The 15,644-nt window shown below is 40.3% G+C and overlaps 1 protein-coding gene across 1 annotated transcript; it reads right to left on the bottom strand.

Annotated features, from left to right (window-relative positions):
* Positions 1-5,175: 5,175 nt before the first annotated feature.
* LOC131362086 (uncharacterized) lies at positions 5,176-7,699 on the bottom strand. The gene is made up of 3 exons (XM_058403838.1): positions 7,405-7,699; positions 6,127-6,714; positions 5,176-5,831 (listed from the first exon to the last, which is right to left on the bottom strand). Exons 1-3 carry the CDS (start codon positions 7,490-7,492, stop codon positions 5,662-5,664), a joined length of 846 nt encoding a protein of 281 aa, XP_058259821.1. The 5' UTR covers positions 7,493-7,699; the 3' UTR covers positions 5,176-5,661.
* Positions 7,700-15,644: the final 7,945 nt, after the last annotated feature.

Genomic DNA, 15,644 nt, shown 5'->3' with positions numbered 1-15,644 from the left:
GCCTGTGGACACAGTGATACAGGACTCTGATTAAGAGTCTGGGTTAACACAGAGATAAGAGTAAACCCAAAGTGAATTACATTACTTTAACATTACTTTATTTTACTTTAAAGCTATACATTTCATCATGATGAAACTGAACACATGAGCTTAGTGCTGCTAGCGCACTACTCTACTGTTTGAGCAACAATAACGATATGCTAACGAAGATGCCGAAAAGCAAATGTATCGGAGTAAAAGTATAGAATTTGTTTCAAAAAAGTAGTGAAGTAAAAGTTGACAGAAATATAAAAACTCAAGTAAAGTACAAAAACTCTCAAAAAATACTGAAGTACTGTAACGAAGTAATTCTACTTTGTTACATTACACCACTGTTTGGGGATGACCCCTTCCTGTTCCAACATGACTGCACAAACAGTGCACAAAGCAAGGTCCAGAAAGACATGGATGAGCGAGTTTGGTAGTGTGTTGTATTTCTTTGATAAAAGTGGAATTAATTCATAATTAACATTTTGAAGACATCATCTGAGGTTCATAAATTCTTTTTTCTTCATGGTTTCATGATACTAACCTGACACTGGAGTGCAGATAGAATTAATGGAAAGGCATCTACTGTTAGGACAGCAAAACAAGTCAATTTAGGTAGAATTAAACTGCCCGAGGTGGACACACGTCTGGCTCTGATGTGTCAACTGAAGAAAAATCAGGCAACCTTGGAGAAAATATGCCAGAATATACAGAGAAACAGCTTAAGCAGTATCTTTCCCTGAGTTATACTGATGTAATGTTTGGACGTAAGTCACCATATCCAAATACAACCTATAATTTAAACCAGAAGTAGCCCATAATTCATTAAGCTCCAGTAGTCCAGGTATACAGAGAACCCTCTCCCTTAAACCCAGGACACTACACCTCCTCTTCAGCAGAAGAGAGCATCTCCAGAATGCCAGTGTGACCTCTGACATTTCACTTCCGGGACACTTCCTGACTTTCTAGTATGTAAAAATATGAACAATATAAACACACAACAAATCCACATGAATTACAATTTCTGGTTTAACATTACATATATTGCTTCTAAATCTTCTTATGTTCCTGATGATTTATTCCTGCGTTTGAAATTTATTGTGATTTTGTTTCATATGACTGGATATGTCACATTTTTAAAACAGGAAACTGGCAGCAACATTTATTAAGAGTGTAACTGATTCAGTAATATTGAACGATTGGTATGAACGACGTGAATTTGCCAACTGTGATGGTGCTTTCTATAATGGAATATTGGATGAGAGGACTAAAAATTCTATATGTATAATTACCAATACTTAATCTTGGAATGAAAAATAATAGCTGAGTAATTAATCAACCTTGTTCATGTTTACCATACACACTCTCAGGAACTACTGGGACAGTTCCCTGCCTGACCACCAGAGGGGGTGCTGGCAGGTGATTCATCAAAGGCTGCTTTTTTTGTTTGTGTATACCCCACCGCTTGTTTGTTGTTTGTTCAGGGACTGTCACGTTCTAGGTTTCCATGCTTTCGTTGTGTTCTGTCAATCCCAGTGGCGGACTAGGACAATAATCCAGGCCGGGAATTTGACTCCAACCCAGGCCACCTTTGCTGCTGCCGCCGTCACCGCCACCCTGTTCATGTAATCCACCAGACTGCTAATCTTGTAGGCTAACCCTATTAGTTGATGTAACAGGTAGACTACCAGACCAATTAAAAATGAATAAATAAGCCTAAATGAACCCTCAAAAACTCACTAGGAATACACCATCTATATTACCACACCACAGACAAATATAAAATTGGTTTACACTTTTACACAGATGCACGTTTAAATATTGAACCATATATTTTATGTATTTCCAGTGATCAAGTACAGTATATCAAAAGTATCAGAAACACAAACTTAACAAAAGCTATGACAGTCTAAATAACAGATAACAATGTTCACTCAATGGCATAAGAACAGACCAGTAAGAGTAAACTAGTACTAGCACTAGTAAATAAATCAAAATCCTTGGACTGAGGATGGGCAAAATAATCAAATGGATTATCAAGGCTTTCACTGTCTTTTTCATCTTTCCCTGAATCTCTCTCTCCACATCTAGTTGCTCTGCAATATGAAATAAACACATTCAATAATATATACTTATATTACTTGTGCAGCCATCAACTATATGTCCCCATGATTACAGCCCTACCATTGATGATCTCATAAATCATAAAAGCACAGATTGTTCTAAGAGTATAGCCTGTATGTTAGTTTTGCTTAGCTTAAACTTGATAAAAAAAAGAAATCTCCGGTGAAATTTGGCACTAGAAAATACTCTATCCCCATCTCTAAAACAGTGTGCTAGTTTGTCGTTGCTACATGTACTGCGTTAGAATAAACGAGACTTGTCACAGCACAGCACTTACATGTTGCTCGTTTGTTGCTTTGATTTTATCTATTGTAATTTGCTTTGCATGAAAGTGTCCGTCTGTCAAATGAAGACACCAAAGTATCGCGAGAGTGATTCTGGCACATATTCGAGCGCACACTCTTAAGTCACTCTCGCGGTACTTTAACCTCATATACCGATCGGTCCGCGCAGCACCGCTTCAAGTCCAGCACACCTATTACCTGCCTCTGGAAATAGCCAATCAGGCAGTGCTTCGCTGACATTGGGTCACGTGATGTCATTTTCACTCCGCGATTTCCCGATTCGTAGATGGAGAGGTCCGTCAATTCATTCCTAGCGGCGGCAGGCCAGAACAATCGTCAGGCCACCGGGAAATGTCCCGGTGCTCCCGATGTCCAATAGTATTAGTAGCAGCCCTAAGTAAACGTAAAGAGTTTGAGGAAGATCATTCTACAGCCAGCTAGGTGTATTTTACTAGCTATCGATAGTAAGCCTGCTACCCAAAGTCGACCAAGGGTTTTGGGACACCCTTCCAAATCACTGAATTCAGGTGTTGTTTTTCAGGAGCTGGGCTTGGCCCCTTACACAAAGTGCACAAAGCAAGGTCCGTAAAGACATGGATGAGCGAGTTTGGTGCGGAGGAACGTGACTGGCCTGCACTGGGACGAATTAGAGCGGAGCCTGTGACCCAGACCTTTTCGTCGAACATCAGTGCCGGACCTCACAAATGCGCACCTTGAGGAATGGTCAGAAATTCCCATAAACACAAGGCTAAAAAGCCTTCCCAGAATAGTTGAAGCTGTTATAGCTGAAAGGGCAGGCCAACACTGTATTATATTCGTGTGCATGTAAAGGCAGACATCCCAGTTTTGGCCTGGCTCGCAGTCTCCTGTAAAAACAATATTTCCTCACAATATGTACAGATGCCTTTACAGACTGTGCCTGCTGGTGCCTCTGTCCTAAAAAGAACTATAAATCTATCAACTGGAATCATGTAAGACTACCTAAAGACTAATAAAACACTCAATCAGTACTTCAACACTTCAAATGGGTTATACTGTATGTAAAACCAGAAGAATGGAAGCTGAAAATTGCAATCTGAGGAAAAACAGAGGTCACACGTACTTGAATATCTTTGAGATATGTCTCTCAGGATATCTGTGGTCACGATTTATATTAATGTCTGAATGCTGAGAGTTAACTGTACACAGAAGTTCCATCACTTCATGTATTTTCATCTTCACCCTGGAATCATTCAATAAACATAAAATCTTACAACTATCCCCTTCCACATTCAAGTATTTACAGTGGTCACTGATGGAACTGAAATACATGAACAGAAAAAGTGAAAAAGTTCAGTGTCAAAGAATAAATGCCTTATAGATTAAACTTGACTTTCACAGGACTGGAGCACTGTTATTAGCTCATCTTGTGATCTGTGTCATACTGTAAAAAAACTATTGACTTTGACTCATCTTACACCAATACATTGCTGTAGTTTCTATGCAACAAACAGCCAAAGCAGGGACTGCAAAACCTAAGGTATGGCTCTTCATACATGTGTATAGTACTATAAAATCTTTTAAAACAACCTACTAAATATCAGCAGGTAAAAGTCAACAGCATTTTTTTTTCAACAGATGTAGGGATTTTAAAAAGTGTCACACTTAATGTTTTGTATTTAATGAATGACTAGGAATCACGTGCGAGTCGTTATTTTATTTCATTTGAGGGATTTTTAGAAATGTCAGAGGTACTTTATATCAGCTTTGTTTGGAGATCATTTTCTCTCATCAGGTTTATAAAGCTAAAAAATAGCATTTGAACTCCTCACCTTGGCCCCATCCTAAGACACTCTGATGTTCTTCATCATGGACACCTCCGCAACAGGACCAGGGGCCATCCTCTATGGATTTTGGAGAAAACTTCCACCCAGTGGCATTTTTCTAAAGAAAGTTGTCCACTGCCAACAACATTCTTCTTCTCCAGGCTCACCTTTTTGTATTTGATTGTGTATTGTGACACTATTATGGTGACACTTTTACACACACGGGCTACTCTCTCTCTGCCTTTAACACACCCCTGCCTTGACAACTATATTTAATGCCACTTTAGCAAGTTGGTTTTTTTGAAATGATTGTTTATGAGAAGAAAATACTTTTACAGGTTTTTGTCAGTATTTCACAGTGAAATGTCTGTAGCTCTAGAAAAATGCCGATATAGAATTAAGCAATATTGTTCTTTAACAGTACAGGTTATTATACCATAAATGAAGGAAACTTTCTTACAATGTATAAACAGAAAGGAATCAAAACCCTCCTGTCTCTCTCTGATAGCTTTTCCTCCATATTCAGAGTGGATGTTTCTTCCTCACACTGCATTAGTTTATGGGTCTCATCAGTAAACTCAGTAAAGTCGCTTGTGAGATCGAAGTTAAACACGTAATAGTAAAATTCCACCTTAAGATTAACCCATTATCAGTTTATGAGGCATTACGGCAACAGCAGATTATTAATTATACAGATTTAACATGTTCAGACTGTTGGCAGGAATGTATTTGCTAATGGGAGAAAGGTTTATTTCTACATTGTAATTATATGTGAAAGCAATGAGAAATGCTTATAGTGTGTTATAAGAGACACTTGACACATGAGTGTTGAAGAAAAATAAAGAACTTTTATTGCTTATTAATGAGAGCAAACATGAACTTATTACAAACTACATTTATTTTTTTATATTTAAGATATATTTTTAAACAGGGGTTAGGGGCATTTGGGGGTGGGAGTGCACTACTTCTGTACAACTTAATCTTAAAATCCTAAATCTTAAATACTTAATATATACATATTTACAACAGCATAAATATTTGCAGCAATATGCATAACCTACACATATATGAACAGAAAACTGGTTAATTATAAGTTCTATAATAAATACTAATTCATATTTCCTAAATATACAACATACTAAAGTAACAAGCCTATACATTAAACACTAACCAGACAATTATAAACTAACATAATTGCGATAACTACTACTATTATCTTACCAAAATTCAGTCCGTCATGAAAATGGTTTAACGCTACTACTGCTGGAGTCTGGAAGTGAAATTCACTACAAATTTAGACTAAGAAAAGTAAGAAAAATAAAACCAGACTAAAGCTAAAGACTAGAGGTCAAATACTTACCCCAGATACCTACCACTGATACTTACCACATGATGAGTACGGGGTGATCTTTGGGGTTTGCTCAAAGATCACTGCTTAGTGCAGGAATCACTTCAACTGGTAATTGGAGGGGCCTTGTGACTACCTGCATCTCCCACTCAGGTTCCACACGCTGTCGTCTACTAGAAGGGAAGAATTCATCGTCTTCCTCTTCCTCCCTCCACCTCTTCCCCTGGTCTAGAACAGGATATGCTGGAACGTAGCAAACGTAATGAGAAACATCTGCACAACTCATAAAAGGAAGCAGAAACCGTTAGTTTAATAGTACAGCAGAAAAACATCACTCAGTATGTAATCTTCCTATAACAGTACATACATTCTCTGTATTTACATTTTAGCTGAAAATGTAGACAGTCACATTACCCATTTATATCACTGCAAACTCACCCCCCCACCAAAATAAAAAACCCACCACCCTTCAACCAAACCATATTCATGTCTATTAAGGGTTCATTTTTACTTCCTTTATTACTCTGATGGTTCTTACCAGAAGGGACTACTCGACTGTCTTCCTCCTCATCCCTTCTACTTATTCTCTGGCGCCAAACATGGAAGGTCACGGACGCTGGAACGAAAGGCTGACCAGACTGCATGTCGTGCAACACAACAATGGGAAGGGGTGGGATGGCGTAGGATGGCGTGGGACGTACTATAGGGATTGGGGTCCTTAAAGGGGATGGGTTTCTAATAGGTGGGGATGGGTTTCTAATAGGTGGGGATGGGTTTCTAATAGGTGGGGATGGGCTCCTTGCTGGTGATAGGTCCCATACAGGTAACAGGACCCTCATGGGTGGGGATGGGCTCCATGCAGGTGGGGATGGGTTCCTGATGGTTGGGGATGGGCTCCTTGCTGGTGATAGGTCCCATACAGGTAACAGGACCCTCATGGGTGGGGATGGGCTCCATGCAGGTGGGGATGGGCTCCTAACAGGGGAGGAGCTCCTCACAGTGACCTCATTCTCATCACCTCCATCTTGCACATCCTGCTGCAGAATAAACACAATTTCCTCATCCTCAGAGTCACTCTGCTCGCTGTAGTTCAGCTCGTCTTGACGTGTTTGTTCCCCTAGTCTCCCTGTGTCAAAAGACAAATGAGAAACAGCTGCACAACTCACAATAGGAAGCACAAACCTTTAGTTTAATAGTACAGCAGAAAAACATCACTCAGTATGTACACAAGTTATATTACAGTAATCCTCCTATAACTCTACATACATTCTCTCCATTTACGTTTTAGCTGCAAATCTACACAGTCACATGACCAACTTCTCTCACTGCTAACTCACCCGCGACAAAAACTTTCAGATTAAACTAGATTAATGTCTATTAAGGGTTAGTTTTTTTTACTTTATCAGTGTTTACTCCGAGGTTTCTCATCACTTTTGTGGACTCGGAACACTGGGAAACAATTATTTAGCCACAGTAGCTATGCTAACTAGCCGCCTAGCTAATCTTCGCTAATATTTCTCCTCCTCCAGCTCGACTTCAGTAAACCTGCTAATTTTGCCAGTTATTTGGCTTAAAAAAGGTCCAACTTTATCCATTTTAGACCACTTTATACCCACAAACCTTAGGATAATCATCATGTCAACAAAACGATTAGCCAAATAACAACGAACAGATCGCTTTTTTCCCCCAAAACTGTCGAACCATACAAAACGATATTCCTAATGGCGTTTCCGCCTGTTTAGTGCTGTTTTTAACACAGTTTTGCTCACTAAAGCACTTGTTACTTTACGGAAAAGGTAAAAAGTCAGTAACTCACCGGTCCAGGGGTCGTATAGTCCGGTCCATCCGGGCTGAGGGTCCGCGTCCTCCTGCCGCTGTAGCGCGTCTTCTCCTCTGAAGTTCATCCTCCCTGGTGGTGCAGAGTCGATGAAGGAATCCAATCGCCAAAGTGTTGCAGGAATGAAAGAGATATACAGTCGTGCTGTAGCAGGAATCAGAAACTAGTCTTCAAGTCTTGCGACCTTCAACTTCAACTCCAACTCCAAACACTTTTCAAAACACGCGTAGGGTTTTATGCAGTTTAGGGGCGGGATAAAAGTCCCCATTGGTCCACTGCTTCTCAACCTACTCTCCAATCAGTCAATCAGTAAAGTGACGTCCCTGACGCGCGACTCTGTCGGTTAGTGTTTGAACCTGTCTTAAGCAAGTGAGAAGATGGGCGATTACACACCGCGACATGTAATCGATAGCAATGTATACGTTAGTTAGATGCCTTAATTGTCCAAGGAATCAGGTGTAATATGTCTAAAATGCTTCTGACATGTTCCAGTTTGTGTAGGTGTGGATGACATTGCTTTCTTCCTAGAGGAGCAGAGTACTGGGGTTGTGCTTACAGAGACTGAGTAGATGCTGTGACCACAGGCACAGTTTAGGACACACACTGACCCAAACTCCACATCCTGAGACTTTGGATGAGACCTGTATTTATTAGTTATAAACTATGTGCAGCAAATTGTGGAATAAATGTGTTTTAATTACCTTCATAACATCACTTTGCAATGCATTTAACCCTAAATCCTTCTGCACCTTTTATGGTGGCATGCAACTCCATAATGATGTTGATCTGCCACATCTGTGAGGTGGATGAATTATCTCGGCAAAGGAGAAGGGCTCACTAACGCAGATTTAGACAGATTTGTCAACAAAATTTGAGAGAAATAGGCCTTTTGTGTTCATAGAAAAAGTCTTACATCTTTGAGTTCAGCTCATGAAAAATGGGGGCAAAAACGAAAGTGTTGCGTTTATCATTTTGTTCAGTGTACTTGACTCTGCACTTCTGTTTCTGCCCATTGCAGTAGTTTTATTGCTGCAGTTTTTATCATTTTAATTTATATAATTTCAACATTCAGACTAAAGCTTTTATCTTTCCTGGTTTCTGGAACAGTGTTTATTCTTCTTTTTCCACAGGCGGTCTGCCTCCTGAATATATCGGGGAAAGAGCCAAAATGTGATGAAGAGAAATGCAGCAGACTTTCATATACTAATATAAAACTGAATATCTAGCTTTTTTTAGCGGTCATCTTGAAAACATTGCATGGGGAATCTATGCTTCATTACAGCACCAGCATGGACTTGATCAGTGCATGTGTCTGTCTCTGATCCTGTTGCCCCTGACCCTGAATCTGACTGACCTGAGCCTGTATCTGACTAACCTGAGCCTGTATCTGAGCCTGTATCTGAGCCTGTATCTGAGCCTGTATCTGAGCCTGTATCTGACTGACCTGAGCCTGTATCTGACCCTGAATCTGATTAACCTGAACCTGTATCTGAGCCTGTATCTGAGCCTGTATCAGACTGACCTGAGCCTGTATCTGACCCTGTATCTGACTGACCTGAGCCTGTGGATGCAGTGATACAGGACTCTGATTAACACAGAGATAAGAATAAACACAAAGTGAATGACATTACTTTAAAGCTATACATTTCATCATGATGAAACTGAACACACGAGCTTAGTGCTGCTAGCGCACTCCTCTACCGTTTGAGCAACAATAACGATATGCTATGATACTAATGATTGTACAGTGATACACTTGTCCAGTTCATTAAAATACTCTTTAGCATAATAACAGGAGGTTTGACACGATACTACAATAGACACACATATAAGAAACCTTAAACGTATTAATTAAATCTTCTCACTTGCTTAAGACAGGTTCAAACACTAACCGGCAGAGTGGACACACTGGTCTAACATTAGCTACACTGCTAACAAACCTGGCTATATAGCTTGGCAGCTAAATATTGTATTGTGCAGAATAAAACATTAAAGTCAGTAGATGGTAAAATATTCTCTTTTATTATTAATGCTTGATTTTAACTTAATAGTTAGCTTAATGCTAATGCACTAGAAAACATGGCTACCCGTTTTAAGCTCTCAACACGATACAGTATTTCTCCTAATCTTACCTACTAGTTAATAACCTTGGCTGTTTTTGTAAATGTATGATAGAAAATGTTATTTGTAATTGAAGTCATTATTCTGAGTCACAGAAAACTCATTTTTTACAGACTCTGTGGATGTGCTGGGAGAATTGCTTGATACTCCCTCTGTCCTCCAGGTATGTGTCAACTAAATAGTCTGATTTTAACTACATAAAAGGAAGCAGAAACCGTTAGTTTAATAGTACAGCATCTGTTGTGTACAGCAGAAAAACATCACTCAGTATGTACACAAGTTATATTACAGTAATCTTCCTATAACAGTACATACATTCTCTGTATTTACATTTTAGCTGCAAATGTAGACAGTCACATTACCCATTTATATCACTGCAAACTCACCCCCACCAAAAAAAAACACCCTTCAACCAAACTATATTCATGTCTATTAAGGGTTCATTTTTACTTCATTTATTACTCTGATGGTTCTTACCAGAAGGGACTACACTTGATTGTCTTCCTCCTCATCCCTTCTACTTATTCTCTGGCGCCAAACATGGAAGGTCACGGACGCTGGAACGAAAGGCTGACCAGACTGCATGTCGTGCAACACAACAATAACATCACTTTGCAATGCATTTAACCCTTTATGATGGCATGCAACTCCATAATGATGTTGATCTGTCTCTAGCACACAGACAAAAATAAAGAGTCTAGAAATAAATTCTAATTTAAAGACTTATTTTGAGCTTGACTCTGACAAGAAGCCATTGTTATAATATAAATAAACAGCTCTCTCTCTCTCTCTCTCTCTCTCTCTCTCTCAGTAACACTCACTGCTTTAATAAAACTTTATTTTATTTCTTTCTTTTTTCAACATAGGACAGAACTAGCAGTAACAGCCCTCAACACAGAATTATAAAAACTGCAGCAATAAAACTACTGCAATGGGCAGAAACAGAAGTGCAGAGTCAAATACTTTAAAAATATTATACAAAAAAAATAAAAACTGCATTTTATATATCAAACAAGTACATCTTGTATAAGCAAGAACACTACTGTAATGGCAGCCCTGAACATTCAGACTAAAGCTTTTGTCATCTTTCCTGGTTTCTGGAACAGTGTTTATTCTTCTTTTTCCACAGGCGGTCTGCCTCCTGAAAATAAAAAAAATAGCCAAAAATGTGATGAAGAGAAATGCAGCAGACTTTCATATACTCATATAAAACTGAATATCTAGCTTTTATTAACGGTCATCTTGAAAACATTGCATGGGGAATCTATGCTTCATTACAGCACCAGCATGGACATGGCCATTTCCTGATCAGTGCATGTGTCTGTCTCTGATCCTGCTGCCCCTGACCCTGTATCTGACTGACCTGAGCCTGTATCTGAGCCTGTTTCTGACTGACCTGAGCCTGTATCTGACTGACCTGAGCCTGTATCTGACTGACCTGAGCCTGTATCTGAGCCTGTGTCTGACCCTGTATCTGACTAACCTAAGCCTGTATCTGAGCCTGTATCTGAATGACCTGAGCCTGTATCTGACTGACCTGAGCCTGTATCTGAATGACCTGAGCCTGTATCTGACCCTGTATCTGACTAACCTAAGCCTGTATCTGAGCCTGTATCTGAATGACCTGAGCCTGTATCTGACTGACCTGAGCCTGTATCTGAGCCTGTATCTGAATGACCTGGGCCTGTATCTAAGCCTGTATCTGACTGACCTGAGCCTGTCTCTGACTCACCCTGACCTTGTATCTGACTGACTTGAGCCTGTATCTGAGCCTGTATCTGACTGACCTGAGCCTGTATCTGACTAACCTGAGCCTGTATCTGAGCCTGTATCTGAGCCTGTATCTGACTGACCTGAGCCTGTATCTGAGCCTGTATCTGACTAACCTGATCCTGTATCTGTCCCTGTATCTGACTGACCCTGACCCTGTATCTGAATGACCTGAGCCTGTATCTGACTGACCTGAGCCTGTATCTGACCCTGTATCTGACTGACCTGACCCTGTATCTGACTGAACTGAGCCTGTATTTGACTGACCTGAGCCTGTATCTGAGCCTGTGTGTGTCCCTGTATCTGACTGACCCTGACCCTGTATCTGAGTGACCTGAGCCTGTGTCTGTCCCTGTATCTGACTGACCCTGACCCTGTATCTGACTGAACTGACCCTGTATCTGAGTGACCTGAGCCTGTGTCTGAGCCTGTGTCTGTCCCTGTATCTGACTGACCCTGACCCTGTATCTGACTGAACTGACCCTGTATCTGAGTGAACTGACCCTGTATCTGAGTGACCTGAGCCTGTATCTGAGCCTGTGTCTGTCCCTGTATCTGACTGACCCTGACCCTGTATCTGACTGAACTGACCCTGTATCTGAGTGACCTGAGCCTGTATCTGAGCCTGTGTCTGTCCCTGTATCTGACTGACCCTGACCCTGTATCTGACTGAACTGACCCTGTATCTGAGTGACCTGAGCCTGTGTCTGTCCCTGTATCTGACTGACCCTGACCCTGTATCTGAGCCTGTATCTGACTGAACTGAGCCTGTATCTGAGCCTGTATCTGACTGAACTGAGCCTGTATCTGAGCCTGTATCTGACTGACCTGAGCCTGTATCTGAGCCTGTATCTGACTGACCTGAGCCTGTGGACACAGTGATACAGGACTCTGATTAAGAGTCTGGGTTAACACAGAGATAAGAGTAAACCCAAAGTGAATTACATTACTTTAACATTACTTTATTTTACTTTAAAGCTATACATTTCATCATGATGAAACTGAACACATGAGCTTAGTGCTGCTAGCGCACTACTCTACTGTTTGAGCAACAATAACGATATGCTAACGAAGATGCCGAAAAGCAAATGTATCGGAGTAAAAGTATAGAATTTGTTTCAAAAAAGTAGTGAAGTAAAAGTTGACAGAAATATAAAAACTCAAGTAAAGTACAAAAACTCTCAAAAAATACTGAAGTACTGTAACGAAGTAATTCTACTTTGTTACATTACACCACTGTTTGGGGATGACCCCTTCCTGTTCCAACATGACTGCACAAACAGTGCACAAAGCAAGGTCCAGAAAGACATGGATGAGCGAGTTTGGTAGTGTGTTGTATTTCTTTGATAAAAGTGGAATTAATTCATAATTAACATTTTGAAGACATCATCTGAGGTTCATAAATTCTTTTTTCTTCATGGTTTCATGATACTAACCTGACACTGGAGTGCAGATAGAATTAATGGAAAGGCATCTACTGTTAGGACAGCAAAACAAGTCAATTTAGGTAGAATTAAACTGCCCGAGGTGGACACACGTCTGGCTCTGATGTGTCAACTGAAGAAAAATCAGGCAACCTTGGAGAAAATATGCCAGAATATACAGAGAAACAGCTTAAGCAGTATCTTTCCCTGAGTTATACTGATGTAATGTTTGGACGTAAGTCACCATATCCAAATACAACCTATAATTTAAACCAGAAGTAGCCCATAATTCATTAAGCTCCAGTAGTCCAGGTATACAGAGAACCCTCTCCCTTAAACCCAGGACACTACACCTCCTCTTCAGCAGAAGAGAGCATCTCCAGAATGCCAGTGTGACCTCTGACATTTCACTTCCGGGACACTTCCTGACTTTCTAGTATGTAAAAATATGAACAATATAAACACACAACAAATCCACATGAATTACAATTTCTGGTTTAACATTACATATATTGCTTCTAAATCTTCTTATGTTCCTGATGATTTATTCCTGCGTTTGAAATTTATTGTGATTTTGTTTCATATGACTGGATATGTCACATTTTTAAAACAGGAAACTGGCAGCAACATTTATTAAGAGTGTAACTGATTCAGTAATATTGAACGATTGGTATGAACGACGTGAATTTGCCAACTGTGATGGTGCTTTCTATAATGGAATATTGGATGAGAGGACTAAAAATTCTATATGTATAATTACCAATACTTAATCTTGGAATGAAAAATAATAGCTGAGTAATTAATCAACCTTGTTCATGTTTACCATACACACTCTCAGGAACTACTGGGACAGTTCCCTGCCTGACCACCAGAGGGGGTGCTGGCAGGTGATTCATCAAAGGCTGCTTTTTTTGTTTGTGTATACCCCACCGCTTGTTTGTTGTTTGTTCAGGGACTGTCACGTTCTAGGTTTCCATGCTTTCGTTGTGTTCTGTCAATCCCAGTGGCGGACTAGGACAATAATCCAGGCCGGGAATTTGACTCCAACCCAGGCCACCTTTGCTGCTGCCGCCGTCACCGCCACCCTGTTCATGTAATCCACCAGACTGCTAATCTTGTAGGCTAACCCTATTAGTTGATGTAACAGGTAGACTACCAGACCAATTAAAAATGAATAAATAAGCCTAAATGAACCCTCAAAAACTCACTAGGAATACACCATCTATATTACCACACCACAGACAAATATAAAATTGGTTTACACTTTTACACAGATGCACGTTTAAATATTGAACCATATATTTTATGTATTTCCAGTGATCAAGTACAGTATATCAAAAGTATCAGAAACACAAACTTAACAAAAGCTATGACAGTCTAAATAACAGATAACAATGTTCACTCAATGGCATAAGAACAGACCAGTAAGAGTAAACTAGTACTAGCACTAGTAAATAAATCAAAATCCTTGGACTGAGGATGGGCAAAATAATCAAATGGATTATCAAGGCTTTCACTGTCTTTTTCATCTTTCCCTGAATCTCTCTCTCCACATCTAGTTGCTCTGCAATATGAAATAAACACATTCAATAATATATACTTATATTACTTGTGCAGCCATCAACTATATGTCCCCATGATTACAGCCCTACCATTGATGATCTCATAAATCATAAAAGCACAGATTGTTCTAAGAGTATAGCCTGTATGTTAGTTTTGCTTAGCTTAAACTTAATAAAAAAAAGAAATCTCCGGTGAAATTTGGCACTAGAAAATACTCTATCCCCATCTCTAAAACAGTGTGCTAGTTTGTCGTTGCTACATGTACTGCGTTAGAATAAACGAGACTTGTCACAGCACAGCACTTACATGTTGCTCGTTTGTTGCTTTGATTTTATCTATTGTAATTTGCTTTGCATGAAAGTGTCCGTCTGTCAAATGAAGACACCAAAGTATCGCGAGAGTGATTCTGGCACATATTCGAGCGCACACTCTTAAGTCACTCTCGCGGTACTTTAACCTCATATACCGATCGGTCCGCGCAGCACCGCTTCAAGTCCAGCACACCTATTACCTGCCTCTGGAAATAGCCAATCAGGCAGTGCTTCGCTGACATTGGGTCACGTGATGTCATTTTCACTCCGCGATTTCCCGATTCGTAGATGGAGAGGTCCGTCAATTCATTCCTAGCGGCGGCAGGCCAGAACAATCGTCAGGCCACCGGGAAATGTCCCGGTGCTCCCGATGTCCAATAGTATTAGTAGCAGCCCTAAGTAAACGTAAAGAGTTTGAGGAAGATCATTCTACAGCCAGCTAGGTGTATTTTACTAGCTATCGATAGTAAGCCTGCTACCCAAAGTCGACCAAGGGTTTTGGGACACCCTTCCAAATCACTGAATTCAGGTGTTGTTTTTCAGGAGCTGGGCTTGGCCCCTTACACAAAGTGCACAAAGCAAGGTCCGTAAAGACATGGATGAGCGAGTTTGGTGCGGAGGAACGTGACTGGCCTGCACTGGGACGAATTAGAGCGGAGCCTGTGACCCAGACCTTTTCGTCGAACATCAGTGCCGGACCTCACAAATGCGCACCTTGAGGAATGGTCAGAAATTCCCATAAACACAAGGCTAAAAAGCCTTCCCAGAATAGTTGAAGCTGTTATAGCTGAAAGGGCAGGCCAACACTGTATTATATTCGTGTGCATGTAAAGGCAGACATCCCAGTTTTGGCCTGGCTCGCAGTCTCCTGTAAAAACAATATTTCCTCACAATATGTACAGATGCCTTTACAGACTGTGCCTGCTGGTGCCTCTGTCCTAAAAAGAACTATAAATCTATCAACTGGAATCATGTAAGACTACCTAAAGACTAATAAAACACTCAATCAGTACTTCAACACTTCAAATGG

Source organism: Hemibagrus wyckioides, linkage group LG11 (assembly GCF_019097595.1).
Source record: "Hemibagrus wyckioides isolate EC202008001 linkage group LG11, SWU_Hwy_1.0, whole genome shotgun sequence".
Taxonomy (NCBI): Eukaryota; Metazoa; Chordata; class Actinopteri; order Siluriformes; family Bagridae; genus Hemibagrus; species Hemibagrus wyckioides.
This window is presented reverse-complemented; position numbering and strand designations above follow the sequence as displayed.

Excerpts from the sequence above, each read along its gene's own strand:
- LOC131362086 (XM_058403838.1), bottom strand. The coding sequence starts at position 7,492 with ATGAACTTCAGAGGAGAAGACGCGCTACAGCGGCAGGAGGACGCGGAC. Across the intron at positions 6,715-7,404 it reads ACTATACGACCCCTGGACCG|GGAGACTAGGGGAACAAACA; the intron begins GTGAGTTACTGA and ends CTTTTGACACAG. Across the intron at positions 5,832-6,126 it reads CAGTCGAGTAGTCCCTTCTG|CATATCCTGTTCTAGACCAG; the intron begins GTAAGAACCATC and ends GCTACGTTCCAG.